The sequence below is a fragment of the Polypterus senegalus genome, chromosome 12, assembly GCF_016835505.1.
Source record: "Polypterus senegalus isolate Bchr_013 chromosome 12, ASM1683550v1, whole genome shotgun sequence".
Classification (NCBI taxonomy): Eukaryota; Metazoa; Chordata; class Cladistia; order Polypteriformes; family Polypteridae; genus Polypterus; species Polypterus senegalus.
In genome coordinates, this window is record NC_053165.1 from 41,526,932 (window position 1) to 41,549,274 (window position 22,343).

At 40.8% G+C, this 22,343-nt stretch overlaps 2 protein-coding genes across 5 annotated transcripts in view; both read right to left on the reverse strand.

Annotated features, from left to right (window-relative positions):
* LOC120540305 (tripartite motif-containing protein 54-like) overlaps positions 1 to 22,343 on the reverse strand; it is a 192,794-nt gene that overhangs the window by 60,508 nt on the left and 109,943 nt on the right. The gene's annotated exons all lie outside the window — the stretch shown is intronic.
* ptpdc1a (protein tyrosine phosphatase domain containing 1a) overlaps positions 1 to 22,343 on the reverse strand; it is a 140,647-nt gene that overhangs the window by 8,206 nt on the left and 110,098 nt on the right. For all 4 annotated transcript variants that reach the window (XM_039770946.1, XM_039770945.1, XM_039770948.1 and 1 more), the window contains 2 exons: positions 17,033 to 18,189; positions 15,806 to 15,991 (listed from right to left, as the gene is read on the reverse strand). In XM_039770946.1, coding sequence (XP_039626880.1) covers positions 15,806 to 15,991; positions 17,033 to 18,189 — 1,343 coding nt within the window. The remainder of the gene's footprint in view (positions 1 to 15,805; positions 15,992 to 17,032; positions 18,190 to 22,343) is intronic.

Below are 22,343 nucleotides of genomic sequence, written 5' to 3' on the forward strand. Positions count from 1 at the left end.
CACTCCTATTCTTCAGGATATACTGGTAGGACTGTTCTTACATATACTTACAGTGAGCTGATCTCTGGATTATTCATACTTCATTATTTCACTACATTGGTTGCCATTTCCTATGGAATGTGTTATGGACTTCATCATGTGTAGTTTTTGTTAGTTGTTTGTTGTTGCTTAATTTGTGTTTATTGTATATCGCAGGAAAGGGAACCCGGGTGGGATTGTTCTGGATCATGTGGTTAGATTTCCTTTACTATTGTTTAATACATTTGGGAATTTCTATTTTAATTCTGTTTTCTTTATGTCTCTGTAAGGGAGTGTGTAATAGTTGGGGCAAAGCTGGGTGCATTCCTGGGATCCCCACCAAAAAAATAAATCACCATCATCAGGAGCTGTCAGCCTTAACTGGGTTTTAGACCACTACAAAATGAACCAAGGAATGAGTTAAAATCCTCAAGGACCACGTGTGATGGCCCAAACCTTGCTACATTATTAATAGCAGTTTTACTTTTTTTGCTCTGTGAGTCTGCAAAGCATTAAGTACTTTTCACTCATACAATGCTGAATGAATATGGTAGTCTTCAAATGAAAGTAATGTACAAATATACAACCCTTCACAAATATGGAAATCTCTGTGTGTACAAAGTGATGTGATCATAAAGAAAGTAGAACTGGTTACACGTAGCACTTCAATGCAATGCACATATGAAGTCCAGGCAAAAGTTTCCCATAATTGCTTAAACTTGCTCAACACTAATTATTTCATTTTAACCCCAGAAAAGCAGCCTTTGGTCCTTGAGGCCAAAGATGTGCCATCTTTCTTTTATATAAACTGAAGCACCATAAATCTATTCATGTCTAACAGATTAAGTAATTTAATGTACTAAATGTTAATTATAAAAATCTCTGTTTAGTCCACATTATATTTTTTATTTAGCAGACTTTTTCTTTATAGCAGCTTACTCCTGTGTGCATATCATTTATGTGTTTGAAGAATATAAAACTTCATTTGCCAGTTGATGAAATGGCAGGTCATCGTAACATTGTTGTGTATGATTTCCAGCAATCTTTTGTAATTATATTTCACCCAGTACCCATTAGCTCATGTTTAATGTCACCTTGCACTTCCCAGTACAGCTTTGATATGCAGGTTTCCCTGAAGTGTTGTCAAGAGGATATGTTGTATTTAAGGCTCCAGAGTGTGCAGTAGTTCACAAAAGCCTTTATTTTCTCCTACAATGTAGCACCTCTTGTCCTTGCAAATGAAATAGGGGATGGCAGATATAATACTCATCACTCTTTTGAAAGTGTGTGTCAGGTTTCCAGGAAGAAGGCTGTTTAATGAGCGTTTGCAGGAGTCTCCCTCATATTAGAGCCTCTGGCTTCAATGCCATGTCACCTTTTCGGCAAATGTCTTGACTGTGTTATTTTTCTAAAACCAAAATGTTTACAAACCACTGATTTCTTACCAATGGGAGTTTGTAAAACTTTGTGATTGCTATTGCCTGGATAATTGGTAGATTATTGCTGCATCATTTGACATTTTAATGTACACACTAGTGAACAAGAAGGGGGTACTACAAGAAGCTTACACAGCACGGTGTCACCTACAGTGCAAACATGCACAGAGGGGAATTAAGCACATCATTTTGGAACAGCTGTGAAAATAAACACAAATAAATTAATATTTGTGTGTTACATCAATAACCCTGGATGGCTTCCTATTGGGTCAATGAATCAATACAGATTGATGGATTGTTATATCCCTACTAGCCAACCCGCGGCGTAGCATACGCCGCATAATCAGGCCGCTTTTTAAATGATTTTTAAGCACAGAGGAAAAAATAAACATTTGAAAAATCCGTAATTTAATAAACCACCAAGAAAAGTAACATTGCAACAATGCATGCTACGAACCAACATACAATTGTCCGTGACTGAAAACCGGAGGAGCGCCGTCGCGCTTTCTCCTTCCAAAGCGAAGGACGGGTTGAACGGCGCTCGTTCAGTACGCACTGCCCGCCCTCAACTAACTACCTGAGTCGCTTTCGTCTGTGTACAGTCCACATGCACCTGTGAGTCACGTTGACTGTTAATTTTCCAAACACCGCCTTAGTCGGTTTCCACGTTGATTTTTCATTGTTCTTTGCGGTTCCGGCTGCTTTTTTTTTATATATATAATCCACCAAGTCACCCGACCATGGGGGGCTTTACAAAGGGCAGGGAGGTAATCAGTGCGAGCGTATGACCCGTACATACTGGGAATTTCGCTCGTGGGGAACAATTGGAAGCCACGGTCTCCATCACGAATGGGGTTCAACGGCTTACCCACGCGGGTAGACACACATTGATCCATTCAGTGTAGCGCGTGTGCAGTACCGGACATACAAGTGCATCACAGACCTGTTAATGCTCAATCTCACGAGGCTGAAAGCCACTTGTCCCTCTAAGAATTTGGACACCGACCGCTGTTGGGTCATGTAACTATTTAGCAGGCGGGAGTCTCGTTCGTTTTCGGAAATAACCAGCCAAATCGCTCCACCAACTAAGAACTGCCATGCACCACCACCCACAGAATCGAAAGAGCTATCAATCTGTCAATCCTGTCCGTGTCGGGTGAGGTTTCCTGTGTTGAGTCAAATGAAGTGAAAGGCTCCACACCTGGTGGTGCCCTTCCGTCCATTCCTTTAAGTTTCAGCTTTGTAACCATACTCCCCCCTGAACCCAAAGACTTTGGTTACCCGGTTGGCTGCCGATCGCCTGTTGCAGGGCCTGCATTGGTGAAGCAGGTGAGACGGTAATGAAACCCAGGCATAGGGCTTATTGGTTTTTAAAGACTGCTTCCTTCATTGGGTTTTAACCAATGCACAATCGTCCGTCCGGCGCTCAAGGTGGAACGGGAGGAGAGGAGAAGGACATCCACTCCGCTCCCTCCGTCATGCTAGTCTGCTGGTTTCTCATTCAGTATACACTGCCTGTTCATGTGCCCACCTTCAACTCGTCACTCGAGTCTTTGTACAGTCCAGATGCACCTGTGACTCACGTAGACTTTTCATTGCTCTGTGCGGTTTTGGCTGCCTTTCTATATACAGTATAATCCACCAAGACACCCGACCACGGTGGGAGGGGGGAGTGTACAAAGTGCAGGAGCATCTAAGAAGACGCATGTTTGTCGTGGATGCGAATTGCTGTATGTAGCGTGTAAAACAGTTTGCTATGGTCACGCGGTCGCAAGGCCATAACCAAAACTCATTTTTAAAGACTGCTTACTTCATTGTGTTCTAACCTCAGTTGTAAAGGAATGTTTTAAGGATCCCATGGGATACCCCTCGCAAACTGTTTTACACGCTGCATATGGCGATTCACCTCCGCGAGAAACATGCCTCTATAAACAGTCAGCGTGAGTCGGAGCTGCATGTTGCCTCTACGACAGACGAATATAAATGATGCCATTTTTTCTGTGTCGTCGCGTGTGAGTTGGTGGGCGTGGCTCTGCGAGTTGTTGTCGTATCCAATGGTCTTGGAGTTGGTGGGCGTGGCTCCTTCCTGCGTGCGCCATAGGTGTCTCACTTGTCGGCTTAGGAATCCACGCCCCTTCCGGCGTGCTTTCCATGGTCATCTTGCCTTAGTGAATTATATATATAGATTGTTTAGTAATGTGAATGTGTGACAATGGAAAAAATCATAATCTTTAAACTTGATTCTCTCAGTTTTCACTTTTTTCATAATGTAGACTTTATGATGATAAAACTTGGATTTTGAGTAAAACATTTTAAAAACATGGAGAATACTGTCGGGGGGTGGGAATGTGGTATAGAAAGTTGAGGTTATGTACAGATGGCGACATTATATCTATACTAATAAAAGGCAAAGCCCTCACTCACTCATCACTAATTCTCCAACTTCCCGTGTAGGTAGAAGGCTGAAATTTGGCAGGCTCATTCCTTACAGCTTACTTACAAAAGTTGGGCAGGTTTCATTTCGAAATTCTATGCCTAATGGTCATAACTGGAAGGTATTTTTCTCCATTAACTGTAATGGAGTTGAGCTGGAATGACGTGGGGGGCGGAGTTTCATGTGACATCATCACGCCTCCCACGTAATCACGTGAACTGACTGTCAACGCAGTGCGTAGAAAACCAGGAAGACCTCCAAAACGCGCTGAAGAAAACATGCATTATATAATTGAGAAGGCAGCGAAACAATAAGAAGCGAGCGAAAGTGACATATACTACCATATTCATGAGTGCTGCTACGTCGGAAAGAAAGCAAGGTGTAAACCTAAACTTTAAATTAAGTTCATAGACAGGCTACCGCTGGCGTTTCACATGCCCACAGGTAATGCGGGATACAAGTTTAATGAGAGGACGCAGGATATAAACGAGAGTTTTGATCACTTTGTAACTAAGTTAAAATTGTAGGTGAAGGGGTGTGCTTATGCAAATTCCGAGAGACTGTGTTTGTGGGGATTGACAGTTAAGGGTGGGGAGTCACGCCATCATCACCCCCATTTACCTCATTTCGCTTCTGAGCTGAGCTCAGCTAACGCCGCCTTCCAAGCAACTTCGCCAGACTGCCACCAAATACTCACAGAAAAATCCACAAGTTAATACACACGCTGTCTCTAGAGTTTCTCCACACTGAATCCTCCAGGCACTACTTACAAAAGGTTACATTGACAATCGCACAGCTGAGAAGCTTCGATGCATGTGCTCCATAACGCATTAAAAAAATAATGCATTTAATCACAGTTTCAATTCCAACCAAAGGGGAACTTCTGTCAATGCATGATTTGCACAGAGACACAGGAGGTCGAGAAACAAGAAGGATTTTTATTCAAACACTGCAACACATGCGCTTAAACGTGCTCCATGACAAGTCAGAGATGACAGTTCCGCTTAGGAGCAGAGAGAGAGAGATAAAAGCAAGCAAACAATCAATTTTCAACTGACAGGCGCTGCACAAGGCTTTTAAGTTAGCGGAGTATAGCGAGGTTTGCATTACGCGTTATAGCGCAAGTGAGAAAGTAATAGTGATGTGTCGTTGCGAACGAGCCGGCTCTAAGTGCCGATGCTTTCAAGTGAACGAGGAGCCGATGTCCGTCGAGCAGAGCCGAAACTTCGCCGCTCCACATCGGACTAGGATCATACCATTATGTGAAAGAAGGAAGGGGGCAGACGCCCAAGACAGCGAGTGTTGGTACAGGCCAGGTACACAGAGCAACACTGTCGCTCTGTGTACCTGTCGCGACAGACGAGGAGCCAGATTTAAATGCAAGCGCATCGTGAAGAAAAAGAAGAGTAAAGAAATGAGTGAAAGCCGAAAAAGAAGCAGCATCTGGCTGCATTTCAGTGATATTGGAGACTTTAAAGCTAAGTGCAGAATATGAAAATATCCGTTAGAGCAGGGTCAACAACAAACCTGCACAGACATAGAAGATCCACCCACCCATCCGTGCAACTGGAAGAGACTGTGCCCAACCAAAGGGGAACTTCTGTCAATGCATGATTTCATGGTACACCGATTACATTGATCAGTGCTTCCCAAAACCTCAGTATGTAAAGACGGCGTTGGAATATTTCGAAATACATAATGTAAGCGATGGAATATATAAAGTCAAATCTTGAATATATAAAGTCAGCGTCGGAATATATTTTCACGCTTGGGTCACAGATTTGCACAGAGACACAGGAGGTCGTAGAAACAAGAAGGATTTTTATTCAAACACTGCAAAACATGCGCTTAAACGTGCTCCATGACAAGTCAGAGATGACAGTTCCGCTAGGAGCAGAGAGAGAGAGAGATAAAAGCAAAAAAAAAGCTTTTAAGTTAGCGGAGTATCGCGCGAGGTTTGCATTACGCATTATAGCGCAAGTCAGAAAGTAAAGAGCAATGTGAGGGTAGTCTGTGTTTCAGGGGTTCTGGTTTGCCCAGGGGCGTCTGTATCTTCTTGGGGTGCGATCAGCCCTCCAGCTCACACCCTCAGCTTTATTCACATTCCCGTGAATCAAGCGACTCTCTGTACCAGGTTCATTTAGTCGTGATAATACGTCTGCGCTGACGGTTCAGAACCTGGTCGATGTTTTACTGTGAAACGGTAAGGTTGTAAGCCCAGAAACCATCTCATGAGGCGAGAGTTTGTATCTTTCTGTCGGTATAACCATTGAAGTGGACCATGATCAGTTACCAAAGTGAAGTTTCGTCCCCACAAGTAATAGCGAAGCCCTCCACCTCACAATATAAAGTAAGCGCTGGAATATATAAACACAAAACTTCAATATATAAAGACATCGTCGGAATATACAAAGTCAGTGCTGGAATATCCATCCATTTTCCAACCTGTTGAATCCGATCACAGGGTCACGGGGATCTGCTGGAGCCAATCCCAGCCAACACTGGGCACAAGGCAGGAACCAATCCTGGGCAGGGCACATGCATTATTTTCAAAACATTAACCGAACAGTGTTTTTTAATTAATTTTTCTGAATACGCTTTTGTTAACTTACTTCAGTTCACAGTCGCTTCAATCAATATATTTTGACTTTGACTTTATATAATCAGGAATGACTTTATAAATTCCGACGCTGACTTTATATATTCAGGTTTTCACTTTATATATTCTGACGCCGACTTTATATATTCAGAAAATCAATATATTTGCCTGTTTCGCACCCCATAGTATATGTGTGTGTGTATATATGTACACATGACAAAAACAATTACGTTGTCAATCATGTTACGTTATTATTAAAATGTTTCCTTTTCTTTTACTTCTCCGCTGCAAGCGTGTATTTTATATATATATATATATATATATATATATATATATATATATATATATATATATATATATATATATATATAGATATAGATATATATAGATATAGATATATATAGAAATGACAACAACACTCATATCAATGACAAAACAATTACATTAACAATCATGTTACGTTATTTTTAAAATTTTTCCTTTTCTTTTTTATAGCTTCTTTTACACACTACTTCTCTGCTGTGAAGCGCGGGTATTCTGCTAGTCCTTTATAAATTCAGAGTGCAAACAAAAGGCAAAAATCTGCTTAAAAGACTACTGCTATATTGTGTTGAAACTCAGACGTTTTTAAATAACCCATAATCTAATACAGTAATCCCTCCTCGATCGGGGTTTGCTCCAGACCCCCGCATAGGTGAAAATCACAAGTAGAAACCATATGTTTGTATGGTTATTTTTATATATTTTAAGCCCTTATAAACTCTCCCACCCTGTTAACATTATTAGAGCCCTCTAGACATGAAATAACACCCTTTAGCCAAACGCTTAAACTGTGCTCCATGGCATCACAGACTTGTTAATGCTCAATCTCACAAGGCTGAAAGCCACTTGTCCCTCTAAGAATTTGGACACCGACGCTGTTGGGTCATGTAACTATTTAGGCGGGAGTCTCGTTAGTTTTGGAAATAACCAGCCAAATCGCTTCACCAACTAAGAACTGCCATGCACCACCACCCACAGAATCGAAAGAGCTATCAATCTGTCAATCCTGTCCGTGTCCGGGCCGGGTGAGGTTTCCTGTGTTGAGTCAAATGAAGTGAAAGGCCCCACACCTGGTGGTGCCCTTCCGTAAATTCCTTTAAGTTTCAGCTTTGTAACCATAATCCCCCCTGAACCCAAAGACTTTGGTTACCCGGTTGGCTGCAGATCGCCTGTTGCAGGGCCTGCATTGGTGAAGCAGGTGAGACGGTAATGAAACCGAGGCATAGGGCTTATTGGTTTTTAAAGACTGCTTCCTTCATTGGGTTTTAACCAATGCACAATCGTCCGTCCGGCGCTCAGGGTGGAACGGGAGGAGAGGAGAAGGACATCCACTCCGCTCCCTCCGTCATGCTAGTCTGCTGGTTTCTCATTCAGTATACACTGCCTGTTCAATGTGCCCACCTTCAACTCGTCACTCGAGTCTAGTCCAGATGCACCTGTGACTCACATAGACTTTTCATTGCTCTGTGCGGTTTTGGCTGCCTTTCTATATACAGTATAATCCACCAAGACACCCGACCACGGTGGGAGGGGGGTGTGTACAAAGTGCAGGAGCATCTAAGAAGACGCATGTTTGTCGCGGATGCGAATTGCTGTATGTAGCATGTAAAACAGTTTGCTATGGTCACGCGGTCGTGCGTCATAACCGAAAACTCATTTTTTAAAGACTGCTTACTTCATTGTGTTCTAACCTCAGTTGTAAAGGAATGTTTTAAGGATCCCATGGGATACCTTGCAAACCGTTTTACACGCTGCATATGGCGATTCACCTCCGCGAGAAACATGCCTCTATAAACAGTCAGCGTGAGTCGGAGCTGCATGTTGCCTCTACGACAGACGAATATAAATGATGTCATTTTTTCTGTGTCGTCGCGTGTGAGTTGGTGGGCGTGGCTCTGCGAGTTGTTGTCGTATCCAATGGTCTTGGAGTTGGTGGGCGTGGCTCCTTCCTGCGTGCGCCATAGGTGTCTCACTTGTCGGCGGCTTAGTGAATCCACGCCCCTTCCGGCGTGCTTTCCATGGTCATCTTGCCTTAGTGAATTATATATATAGATTGTTTAGTAATGTGAATGTGTGACAATGGAAAAAATCATAATCTTTAAACTTGATTCTCTCAGTTTTCACTTTTTTCATAATGTAGACTTTATGATGATATAACTTGGGTTTTGAGTAAAACATTTTAAAAACATGGAGAATACTGTCGGGGGTGGGAATGTGGTATAGAAAGTTGAGGTTATGTACAGATGGCGACATTATATCCTTTATAAATTCAGAGTGCAAACAAAAGGCAAAAATCTGCTTAAAAGACTACTGCTATATTGTGTTGAAACTCAGACGTGCTTAAATAACCCATAATCTAATACAAGAAAATAATTTAGTGCTTAGTTATAATAAATGTATGCAATATTGGTTTAATAAGCTTGGTATTTTCAGATATTATTGCCTATGAAAAAATAAATAGCAGTTATCTCAAGCAAAAATAATGGAAATACGTGAATTTCTGGATAAGAAAGCATCTGATTTTGCCCCGAAATTTGCCCTGCCAGAGTGTGGCAGAGTAGTATATTGGTCAAGTGTGCAAATAACAGTTTCATTATCCATGTGTACAGAGTACAAATCTGAAATGAACTTTCCATCTTATCTTAGCAAATACTTTACTTTTTGAAAAAGCCAGCACCACCGTCTACCTGCTCTTTGTGACACAAAGCAATTTCGAATCAACTTTAAATGCTGGCAGTCTGAATTGTTCCCCATTCTGCTTTCTCTTTGATCTTGTCACTTTGTGTGCTCACAGAATCCTGTTTTCATGAAGGGCTATGTTTTCAAGTGCCACATTCATTTGAAGACTGCAGGTAAACTTTCATCTGCTTCTTTTACATAACTGTGCACAAGTTTTATGCATTTCATGCTCTACAATTGTATTAAAATAAGTATATATTTGAATGATAATGCAAGTATTTTGGGCTAATTTAAAAGCATTACTTCTAAGCAAATCATGTTTGCCAGGTGTAGGTTTAAGGTAAACTAATTAAGTAATTTAAACATCAGATTGCAAGTGATTCGACTACGGGCTTCTAGATTTTAACAAAATTGTAATAACTGAATTTTTGGAGGAGTGACATTGTGCCATCAATCTTTTGTAAATATTTGGAAGCTGAGATGCATGTCTTAACTCGCTTCCCTTTGTAGTACTGGAAAATGTTAAGCATTGAAGCACAACATGTTGTGTGCTACAGTGCGTTTGCACACTTTAAAGGGAACACTGCTTGTCAGCTGGTAAGACTTATTTGATTTCTTAAGCTTGCGCCACTGTACCGTCAACCATTTTTGTTTTGATCCTCAAGAAGATGCACAATCCTGCTAACACAAATGTCATTTATTAATTTACTAGAGCCTTTAAGTATCAATTGCAAATTAATAATCAACATTAAATATTATATTCAGAAATTAAATACAACTTCCTGAAAAGCAAAGTTTGTGGTCGTGTCATCGGACTTGCGGCCACATGTCTTGGACACTCAGGTGAAGAGAGGGACGGAGCTGTCAACTGATCAACACCTGGTGGTGAGTTGGCTTCGATGGTGGAGGAAGATGCCGGTTAGGCCTGGTAGGCCCAAACGTGATATGAGGGTCTGCTGGGAACCACCTTCGGCAGAACTTCGACCACATCCCGAGGGAGGTGGGGGACATTCAGAGCCCGAATGGGCCAAGTTTCGTGCGTCTATTGTTGAGGCGGCTGACTGGAGCTGTGGCCGCAAGGTGGTCGGTGCATGTCATGGCGCCAATCCCCGAACCTGTTGGTGGACACCGGCGGTGAGGGATGCCGTCAAGCTGAAGGAGTCCTATAGGACCTTTTGTCCTGTAGGTGTCTGGAGGCAGCTGATAGGTACCGGCAGGCCAAGCGGAATGCGGCTTTGATGGTTGCTGAGGCAAAAACTCGGGCATGGGAGGAGTTTGGGGAAGCCATGGAGAACGACTTTCGGATGGCTTCAAGGAGATTCTGGTCCACCGTCCAGCATCTCAGGAGGGGGAAACAGTGCAGTGTCAACACCGTATATGGTGGGGATGGTGCGCTACTGACCTCGACTCGGGACGTTGTGGGTCGGTGGGGGGAGTACTTCGAAGACCTCAATCCCACTAACATGCCTTCCAATGAGGAAGCAGAGCCTGGGGACTCTGAGGTTGGCTCTCCCATCTCTGGGACTGAGGTCACCGAGGTGGTCAAAAAACTCCTTGGTGGCAGGGCCCCGGGGGTGGATGAGATACGCCTGGAGTTCCTCAAGGCTCTGGATGTTGTAGGACTGTCTTGGTTGACGGGCGTCTCTGCAACATCGCATGGACATCGGGGACAGTGCCTCTGGATTGGCAGACCGGGGTGGTGGTCCCCCTCTTTAAAAAGGGGGACCGGAGGGTGTGTTCCAACTACAGAGGGATCACACTCCTCAGCCTCCCTGGAAAAGTCTATTCAGGGGTCCTGGAGAGGAGGGTCCGTCGGATAGTCGAACCTCGGATTCAGGAGGAACAGTGTGGTTTTCGTCCTGGTCGCGGAACAGTGGACCAGCTCTACAACCTTAGCAGAATCCTAGAGGGTGCATGGGAGTTTGCCCAACCAGTCTACATGTGATTTGTGGACTTGGAAAAGGCATTCGACCGTGTCCCTCAGGGAATCCTGTGGGGGTGCTCCGGGAGTATGGGGTACCGGACCCCCTGATAAGAGTTGTTCGGTCCCTGTACAACCGGTGTCAGAGCTTGGTCCGCATTGCCGGCAGTAAGTCGAGCCCGTTTCCAGTGAGAGTTGGACTCCGCCAGGGCTGCCCTTTGTCACCGATTCTGTTCATAACTTTTATGGACAGAATTTCTAGGCGCAGCCAGGGTGTTGAAGGGGTCCGGTTTGGTGGACTCAGGATTGGGTCACTGCTTTTTGCAGATGATGTTGTCCTGTTTGCTTCATCAGGCCGTGATCTTCAGCTCTCTCTGGATCGGTTCGCAGCTGAGTGTGAAGCGGCTGGGATGAGAATCAGCACCTCCAAATCCGAAACCATGGTCCTCAGCCGGAAAAGTGCCCTCTCAGAGTTGGGGAGAGATCCTACCCCAAGTGGAGTTCAAGTATCGGGGTCTTGTTCACGAGTGAGGGAAGAATGGAGCGCAAGATCGACAGATGGATCGGTGCGGCATCCGCAGTGATGCGGGCTCTGCATCGGTCTGTCGTGGTGAAAAAGGAGCTGAGCCGTAAGGCAAAGCTCTCAATTTACCAGTCGCTCTACGAAAGAACAAGATCGTGAATACAAGCGGCTGAAATGAGTTTCCTCTGCAGGGTGTCTGGGCTTTCCCTTAAAGATAGGGTGAGAAGCTCAGTCATCCGGGAGGGGCTCTGAGAAGAGAGTTGCTGCTCCTTGGCATCGAGACGAGTCAGATGAGGTGGCTCGGGCATCTGATCAGGATGCCTCCTGGACGCCTCCCTGGTGAGGTGTTCCGGGCACATCCAACCGGGAGGAGGCCCCGGGGAAGACCCAGGACACGCTGGAGGGACTATGTCTCCCGGCTGGCCTAGGAACACCTTGGGATTTTCCCGTAAGAGCTGGAAGAAGTGGCCGGGGAGAGGGAAGTCTGGGCTTCTCTGCTTAATCTGCTGCCCCCACGACCTGACCTCGGATAAGCGGAAGAGGATGGATGGATAGATTCAAGTAGCCTTGTTTTATTGTGATGTCACTCATTGACTGCTATATGTAGTGCTCACAAAATTGTTTCAATTGTTTCACCAACCAGAATGAAGATTGTTTGAAAAGACTTCACTTGCATCTTCCTCTCTGGGTTTGTGAGATATATTGTCAATGACATTCACAGCATCATGTTAACAAAATGACATGGATGGTGAAAGAGGAAAAAGCAACTATTAAATAGCTCTGCTTTTGCTTTCAAATGCTGTGTTTATGCTTGAGGCATCTGGGCTGGTGCTTGGGCACAGCCTTAATATAATTCTAACCAGCAATATAATACTGAGTAAAGTTAAATTTTGCTTGACTTAAATGTTCCAAATATGAAGAGAATAAATACAATTTTAACAGAGAGCTTCACTGAAAACAATGTAATATTTATTTACACACTGACCTACTTAAACTGAATGTTTGCTCATTGTATCTTCTATGTTTGCTTGGGTTAAAAAAATGATAATTTTCATTTTAGAATTATTTCAATGTTTCATAGAATAGATCCTGCAGGGTCTCATCAGGAAGATATGCTTCCTCTGTATACATTATATCATTGAGGTCTCCCTATCTGTTCAACATTTAGAGGACCTGGACAGCATTTTACACTCATAAATCTTTCACCACAATATTCAGTAGCCAAGTTTCAACTGATTTATTTAGTATTATAAATTTTCTTCTTGAGGGATCCCCACTACATTGACATTTCAAATAAATTCATGGCCCTAGTTCACTGTAATTTCTTCAGAGAAACAAGCCCCACTGAATGGAAAAGTAACCAAATAAATGTTGAAAAGCCTGCGATTTGCTCAGATTAAAGTGAAGTTGGATGCAGCACCTGCTCAGTTCATCTGTGCCCTCTGAGGTGTCAAGTCTCTTTAGCCTCTGTAGTCTTCCAAATGGACTGAGCTGTAAAATAAAAATCTAATATTGCAATGCACACTATGTACATATCACACAGTGGTAGCAAGCTAACTGAACTAAACTTCAGAATGTGTTTTTACTCCATTCATTGAAGAATTTGTTTTTGAATTTATCACTAGTCGCATTTTCACAAGGTGGTGAAGAAAAGTGTTATTATTTGTTCTTCAGTTACACATTGAGACACATAGCCTGAAATTGGGACTGTCCCTATTAGCGGGATGTCTAGTCATCCTAATAAATGTCAGTGAAACAATAAATCATTATAACAGGCAAATAATGCAGCTGTGAGGCTGTTTGTGTAAATTAAGTACTAAGTTAATGTTTAGTTTCTCTGTGTATAATAGCTTACATGCCTCAGGGTATTTCATGCATATCTAGATAACCCTTTATTTTGCTTGCTTGCATTTTATTTAACATATCTGTTACGACTTAAAGCACCACGAGGATTTAAATGCATTGGTTCTCTTCTGCTTGCACTCAAACCACTGAGAAGACTTCATAAAGTATAAACACATGAAGCACAGTGAGTGACAGCAAGTTCTTATCCACTCACAGTCTGTTTTTGTTTCATTAACTTGTACTGGGGATTTGTTCTCCATCAGTAGCGTATATCAGTTGAAAAAAAAACAAAATACACAAAACATAGAACTTGGTGTAACAGATCAAGATAAAATTGAAATAAATTAATTCTTAGTCGTACAGAAAGTTTCTTTGTTTCAAGGTAGACGAGTCTGCAAATTTGCCAATGGGAGATTCTGATATTCTGTGGACAGTGCAATCTGTTCAGGATATCTCAACAAAAACTGAACTGTCTTGACAAATTTCCTTGAAGAATAAGTGTGCTATATTTGAACAAAATTGGTTCACAGGGAGCCGAGATGTTTTATGTGGACAGATTGACAGACATACAGTGCATCCAGAAAGTATTCACAGCGCATCACTTTTTCCACATTTTGTTATGTTACAGCCTTATTCCAAAATGGATTAAATTCATTTTTTTCTCAGAATTCTACACACAACACCCCATAATGACAACGTGAAAAAAGTTTACTTGAGGTTTTTGCAAATTTATTAAAAATAAAAAAGCTGAGAAAGCACATGTACATAAGTATTCACAGCCTTTGCCATGAAGCTTAAAATTGAGCTCAGATGCATCCTGTTTTCTCTGATCATCCTTGAGATGTTTCTGCAGCTTAATTGGAGTCCACCTGTGGTAAATTCAGTTGATTGGACATGATTTGAAAAGACACACACCTGTCTATATAAGGTCCCACAGTTGACAGTTCATGTCAGAGCACAAACCAAGCATGAAGTCAAAGGAATTGTCTGTAGACCTCCAAGACTGGATTGTCTCGAGGCACAAACCTGGGGAAGGTTTGAGAAAAAATTTCTGCTGCTTTGAAGGTCCCAATGAGCACAGTGGCCTCCATCATCCGTAAGTGGAAGAAGTTCGAAACCACCAGGACTCTTCCTGGCTGGCCGTCCCATCTAAACTGAGCGATCGGGGGAGAAGGGCCTTAGTCAGGGAGGTGACCAAGAACCTGATGGTCACTCTGTCAGAGCTCCAGAGGTCCTCTGTGGAGAGAGGAGAACCTTCCAGAAGGACAGCCATCTCTGCAGCAATCCACCAAACAGGTCTGTAAGGTAGAGTGGCCAGATGGAAGCCACTCCTTAGTAAAAGGCACATGGCAGCCTGCCTGGAGTTTGCCAAAAGGCACCTGAAGGACTCTCAGACCATGAGAAACAAAATTCTCTGGTCTGATGAGACAAAGATTGAACTTTTTGGTGTGAATGCCAGGCGTCACGTTTGGAGGAAACCAGGCACCGCTCATCACCAGGCCAATACTATCCCAACAGTGAAGCATGGTGGTGGCAGCATCATGCTGTGGGGATGTTTTTCAGCGGCAGGAACTAGGAGACTAGTCAGGATAAAGGGAAAGATTACTGCAGCAATGTACAGCGACATCCTGGATGAAAACCTGCTCCAGAGTGCTCCTGACCTCAGACTGGGGTGATGGTTAATCTTTCAGCAGGACAACGACCCTAAGCACACAGCCAAGATATCAAAGGAGTGGCTTCAGGACAACTCTGTGAATGTCCTTGAGTGGCCCAGCCAGAACCCAGACTTGAATCCGATTGAACATCTCTGGAGAGATCTTAAAATGGCTGTGCACCGACGCTTCCCATCCAACCTGATAGAACTTGAGAGGTGCTGCAAAGAGGAATGGGCAAAAATGACAAAGGATAGGTGTGCCAAGCTTGTGGCATCACATTCAAAAAGACTTGAGGCTGTAATTGCTGTCAAAGGTGCATCGACAAAGTACTGAGCAAAGGCTGTGAATACTTATGTACATGTGATTTCTCAGTTTTTTATTTTTAATAAATTTGCAAAACCTCAAGTAAACTTTTTCACGTTGTCATTATGGGGTGTTGTGTGTAGAATTCTAAGGAAAAAAATGAATTTAATCAATTTTGGAATAAGGCTGTAACATAAAATGTGAAAAAAGTGATGCGCTGTGAATACTTTCCGGATGCACTGTAGCTTTCACAAAAGATGCTTTGCCCATTACATGCAAACATACCTAAAGTTACATTATATCATAGTATGCGGATTATGTATCACAGTAAAAAAGAAGGAAAACAGCACCTTTTCCAAGGAGTAGAGTGCTTGCTCTGGATCAGCACATTTCTGCTCAAGAACTTGAAGGTCATGTTTGGTTATAATTGGCTCCTTAAGCTGCTCCATCCAGGACCACATTAGTGCAGCAAGCACAAATGGATCTCGTTCAGAGCATATTCTGTCCCAGGCTCCTTCTTTGGAGTTAAGCTCTCTCTGAAAACAAAAATAACTGTATAAGGAAAGCCATTCTTCCATTAGTTTTATTAAGTAATTTGATCTGAAGGAAAACTTTAAGCTAAAAATAACTAGAAATACAGAATTTAACTAGTCAAAAATAACTGAAGAAACAGAGGGCTCTGAATGTCCCACTTTTTCTTTATTTAAAACAGACTGACAGCAGATTCTTTTTTGCATTCAAGCCTTCTCTCACCTGTTCTGCATTTCTCCTGCACTTTAGTTGAGACCTTGTGGTTTTAAAGCAAGTGACATGAGATTATTTTCTTGCTGAACTATTAATTCCCACATCTCCCTCCTGCTTCCACAAAAGGAGACATGGACAACTGTAACAACTGACAAATGTAACATATTAAAGAAAATAAAATTTGAGCTTGAACTCAAACTCCCCCTAAATGAGCAGGTATGAGGTATTTAAAGGGATGTACCTATTTTGAATAATATAGAGCAATAAATCTAGATGGTATGACATTGATTTTTGCAACAGTGCTAATATTGCACAATTTAACATGTATACAGATTACATTAAAATGCTGACCCAAAGATTTGTTTTGAAACGATTCAACTTAAAAGATCTATTTTAATTTAGTTACATTAACCTTCACAACTTGTAATGAACACCTGAATAAATCTTTAGCAAGGGCAATCACTTAAAATTAAATACTGAGTAAATGTTTAGTTGCTCTATGCACAATGGCTAATACACCACAGGGTATTTCATTCATATCTAGATAACCCTTTATTTTCCTGGCTTGCAATATACTTAGCACATCTGTTACAACTTAAAAGCACCAGGAGGACTGAAATGCTGATGCATTGGTTCTCTTCTGCGTGCACACAAACTGCTTGGAAGACTTCATACAGCATAAAAAAATCTGCTGAAGCAGAGCAAGTGACAGTGAGTTCCAACCCACTAAAATCTTGCTAACAATAATACCATTTACTACATACATGGTATTGATATGTTTTTACAGTTTTACATGCACAGTAAGCACCGGAGGATATACAAAACATGATTACCTGCCAACTTTCAATCTTCTGCTGGTGGTCTTTGTCATTCTCAATATCCATATCAACTGCAAGTGCCTGTGCCACTAAAATCCTTCTGGATTCAATAGATAGTTCAGACTGCAGTGTGATAAAAGGAATCTCCTCAGATCTGTCTCTCCACTCATCACTGATGTGAAACATTGACTCTGAAAATATTGACTCTTCTGTAGATGAGATGTTGGAGTGACAAGCTGTAAAACCTTTTTCACCACAAAGTTCATTATCTTTGATAGTCTTCTTGTTTTCTGTCAGTAAAGAGCCTAAAGAGGATGTTCGGCCACGCTGCACATCTTTTGAGGAATCTCTCCTTTGTAAAATTGGAGATCCATTCCTTTGGTCCCAAACACTAGTACCAGTGAAAAATGGATCTGTTTTATTGCTTGAAGCTTGAATGGACACGTTAGGCACTGTGTTGTCTTCAATGCTGAAAGGTTCCACTAGGCTGGTCTGAGACAAGCTTTGCTTAGTAAAAGTACAGGTACAATGCATATTGGCAGGCACAGAAAGAGGTGTTTCTCCTTGATCCAGAAGGATCTCTCTTCTCTTCAGATCAGAGTCACTGTAGCTAAGACGCCTTTTAAGGTATGATAGTGGACGGAGACATTCCGTTTTGCGTCTCTTCCACAAGGGATCAAACTCAGATTCGCTCGATAGGGCGGACTCACTAGTATCATTAGCAATGCTGCCTGACGCTTGCCTATCCTTGTCATTCAGCTCATGATCTAACTGCAAAATGGCTATCTGAGATACAGTTTTTTCAAGTTCGGCTGACAGGTCAGGGATCTCCAAAATCTCCTCCTCAATCACCTGCCTATTTTGTGCAATGTCTAACAAGAGCTTGCAAATCAACTGTATAATTTTTGGCACATTTTTGAGCTGCCTAGCTTCATAACCATGTAAAAGATGACGTTGGCGAATCAGATACTGAGACAAAGTGACTGCATTGGATTTGGGTTCAGCACAGGCAAAGATGCTTCTCAGAGGTATTAAGAATTGGGCAAACTCTCTCACACACAACAGCTGCCCTCTGGTTTGAATTGAATTGGGTCTCTTTGCTCTCACAAAAAGAATTGCTTGGTCAGCACTCATCCGTGTTGCAAAAACTAAATAGCAAGCTAACAGCACACCTACAAAAAAAGGAAGAGGTATTCAGAAGCATGATTCTGCTTACATAAGAACAAAAATTTCTGGCTTGAAAAGAAATTTAGAAATTTTAACCATAAATGCTGGATCTTAAAGAATAAAGAAAACACTGGCTTGGTCAATTATGTTAATCTGTAACAATAACCAATTAATAAAGAAAGTAAACTGTAATATCTTGTTTAAAAAGATATATATATATATATATTATATATATATATATATATATATATATATACACTGTGTGCACAATTATTAGGCAAGTGAGTATTTTGACCATATCATCATTTTTAATGTGTATATTCCAACTCCAAGCTGTATTAACTTGAATGCTTATTGGATTTAAGCACGTCAGGTGATGTGTATTTGTGTAATGAGGGAGGGTGTGGCCTAAGGAGATCAACACCCTATATCAAGGTGTGCAGAATTATTAGGCAGCTAGTTTTCCTCAGGCAAAATGGGCCAAAAAGAGATTTAACTGACACTGAAAAGTCAAAAATTGTAAAAAGTCTTTCAGAGGGATGCAGCACTTTTGGAATTGCTAAGATATTGGTGTGTGATCACAGAACCATCAAACATTTTGTTGCAAATAGTCAACAGGGTCGCAAGAAAGCGTGTTGAGAACAAAAGACGCAAATTAGCTGCCAAAGATTTGAGAAGAATCAAGCGTGAAGCTACCAGGAACCCATTATCCTCCAGTACTTTCATATTCCAGAGCTGCAACCTACCTGGAGTGCCCAGAAGTACAAGGTGTTCAGTGCTCAAAGACATGGCCAAGGTAAGGAGGGCTGAAACCCAACCACCACTGAACAAGAAACATAAGTTGAAACGTCAAAACTGGGCCAAGAAATATCTGAAGACAGATTTTTTCAAAGGTTTTATGGACCGATGAGATGAGAGTGACTCTTGATGGACCAGATGGATGGACCTGTGGATCAGTAATGGGCACAGAGCTCCACTCCAACGTGGAGGTGGGGTACTGGTATGAGCTGGTATTTTTAAAGATGAGCTAGTTGGACCTTTTGCATTGAAGATGAACTCAAAATCAACTCCCAAACCTACTGCCAGTTTTTGAAGACACTTTCTTCAAACAGTGATACAGGAAAAGACCATGATTTTATGCAGGCCAATGCTCCATCACTTGCATCGAAGTTCTCCACTGCGTGGCCAGCCAGTAAAGGCCTTAAAGATGAAGGAATAATGACATGGCCCCCTTCCTCATCTGACCTAAACCCTATCGAGAACTTGTGGGCACTTCTTAAACGCTAGATTTACGGGGAGAAAAACAATACACCTCTCTGAAGAGTGTCTGGGAGGCTGTAGTCACTGCTCCACAAAAGCTGATCGTCAACAGATCAAGAAACTGACAGACTCCATGAATGGAAAGGCTTATGACTGTTATTGGAAAGAAGGGTGGCTATATTGGTCATTGATTGATTGATTTATTTTTTGAAATGTCAGAGATGTTTATTTGTAAATTTTGAGGTGTTTGTTTATTATTCTCACTATAACAGATGAAAATAAACAAGTGAGATGGGAAAATTTTCATTTTCCTTTAGTTGCATAATAAATCTGCACACTAATAGTTGCCTAATAATTGTGCACATATGTATTCCCCTGATGATGTTCACACTCACATTTCCGTTGTGAAACATTCAGGTTTCAGGTTTATTAACATTTTGGATTGACTGATAGCACTGTGTTTGTTCCATATTAAAATTAATCCTCAAAATACAACTTGCCTAATAATTCTGCACTCCTGTATATATGTATATATATATATATATATATATATATATATATATATATATATATATATATATATATATATATATATATGTATATAAAAATATATATATATTTTTTTTAACCTCCAACACGTTACCTCCAGACAGGCTCTTCAGCCTTTTTCGGTCTTCTGAGACTTGCTTAGTTTGTGCAGTCCAATGTAAAAATAAGATTTCACTAAAGTTTCACTGTGATTTTAACAAGCTTTTATTAGTGTCAGAATTTAGTATACATTAAAAACCATATAAATAATGTTCACTCCTCCAAACAAAGAGTGTTACTTAGTCATACAAAATCTAACAAAGAGAAAAAAAATCCTTAAACAAACATGGTTACTAGTTAAAACTGTTGCCACATTTGCAACAATCATCTTACCAATTTTTACCTCTCTCACTGCTTTAAACACACAAGTTTCACAACTAGCTCCCCTACCTGAAATGCATTGTTTGAATTATAAGTGCTCAAAGCCTAATTACTGAAAAAAGACCTCTGCATAAATCTTTTAAGGACTCATCATCATCTGTATCCTTACACAAGTATCTTTCAATAAGCCTCTTCAAATACATTTCCTATGTTTTGCTAATATTGGTTTTACTGTGTTTCATTAATTTACTTTTCATGGCAGTAGCAAATATATATATATATATATATATATATCTGGAATCCTTCATAGATAGATAGATATGGTTTGTAAATGTGCTTTATAAATAGTATTTGACTTGACTTGCTGTTTGGCACATTAATCACTTTTACTGTGTCCTTCATTTCCATAAAACACTCTCTGTGCACAGTGCAGAACGTGAGAGTTAGTATAACAGTAATACAAATCAAAAATAAAAAAAAAGGAAGAGAAAAAATGTATATACCAATTTTCTTCTATAATGTCACCAAATTTCAAACAAATCCATGAAGATATTTATGATTTTTTTTTTATTTAATTGCAGGTATTTTATACCTCAAAATATTGATATACAAGATATTTACTTGCTTAGATGTTCTCTCTTTCTGAATTTTAGCTTTATAACTAAATGTGAAAAAGTTTTTTTTTTTTTAATTATCAGTTAGCTTTGAATTTTATTTTCAGTATATACAAAAATAATCTAACTTGGCCCCTTATACTTAACCTTTTTTGAAAAGGAAAAATACTTAATGAAAACATGACTTATATTGTTTGACTTCATTAAACTTACTTAAGCCGCCTCACTTGAAAGGTGACAGTCTATTCAGGCATAGGCTTATCAGTGATCTGTTTATTACCACCACATTGAGAATTCTCAATTTATGCGTATTAAGCATACTCCAATTTAAGAGCTAAAGACATCATATAGTAATTACAGGTATAATAGGCTTAAAAGACATATAAAATAAACACACAATATATTTACAATATATCATGCGATAGATCAATAGATAGATTGATAGAACTTAACCAAAGTGCACTGTTGCAAACTTATCAAAATCTCTTAATTACTTTTGTCACCTCCTCCCTTTCAAATCTTACTGATATGAATAATCAGTTCAAGACTTTTAACATATCATGGTACCCATTGACTAGCACTTCTCTTTCTTTTTTATCCCCCTGTAATTGGCCCACATAAATCACTTCTATGGGTCCTAAATGTACTGCACGAGTCCTGCAAAATCTCAGGTTTCAAGATTAGTTTGGTACATGTTCATGCTTCAAGACATGTGATGTAGGTTGACATTTAGTAAACTCTTGAGGCTAATGACAATTTTCAGGTTACCAGCACATTTGAAATTGTAAGTATAAGACACTTCAACCGCTCTATTTCTTTTGGTATAAATTATTCCTTTGCTTGTTCTTACCCTACCTTTTTGCAGTAAAATATACTTTAACACTCGCATTGCCTCTGTACTGATGGCCAAGATCCTATCACCATTTCCCCCAACATCAAGACTGAGTCGAGGATCTGATATTTTCAGATTTGTCCAATCTTTACCTCTATGGCTAACTTGATGGTGCCACTAGGCAACCATTAAGTTTTCTCTATTGTCTTTGGCAAAAATAAGACATCACACTTTTGCTGGAATCTGTGACATTTGACAATACTTTTCCCTAACTTGAGAACAAATGTTGTACTTCTCTCTGCAAGCTCAACTTCTATCTCAATGCAGAAATGAAAAGTCTGTGCTGTGCTTGAATTACATTCTGGTTTGTCTTTCATTTCCTAGGAACATCTGAGAGCTGGGGTGTTTTCCGAACAAAGAACTCTCTTCCCACCTTTATACATTAATTTGCTATAATTATGGCTCTGGGGAATGATCCTACATTACTTTGGCTGTCTGTAACTGATGCAGGAGTAGTAAGGGGCAAATCAGCAGTCCTATAGCT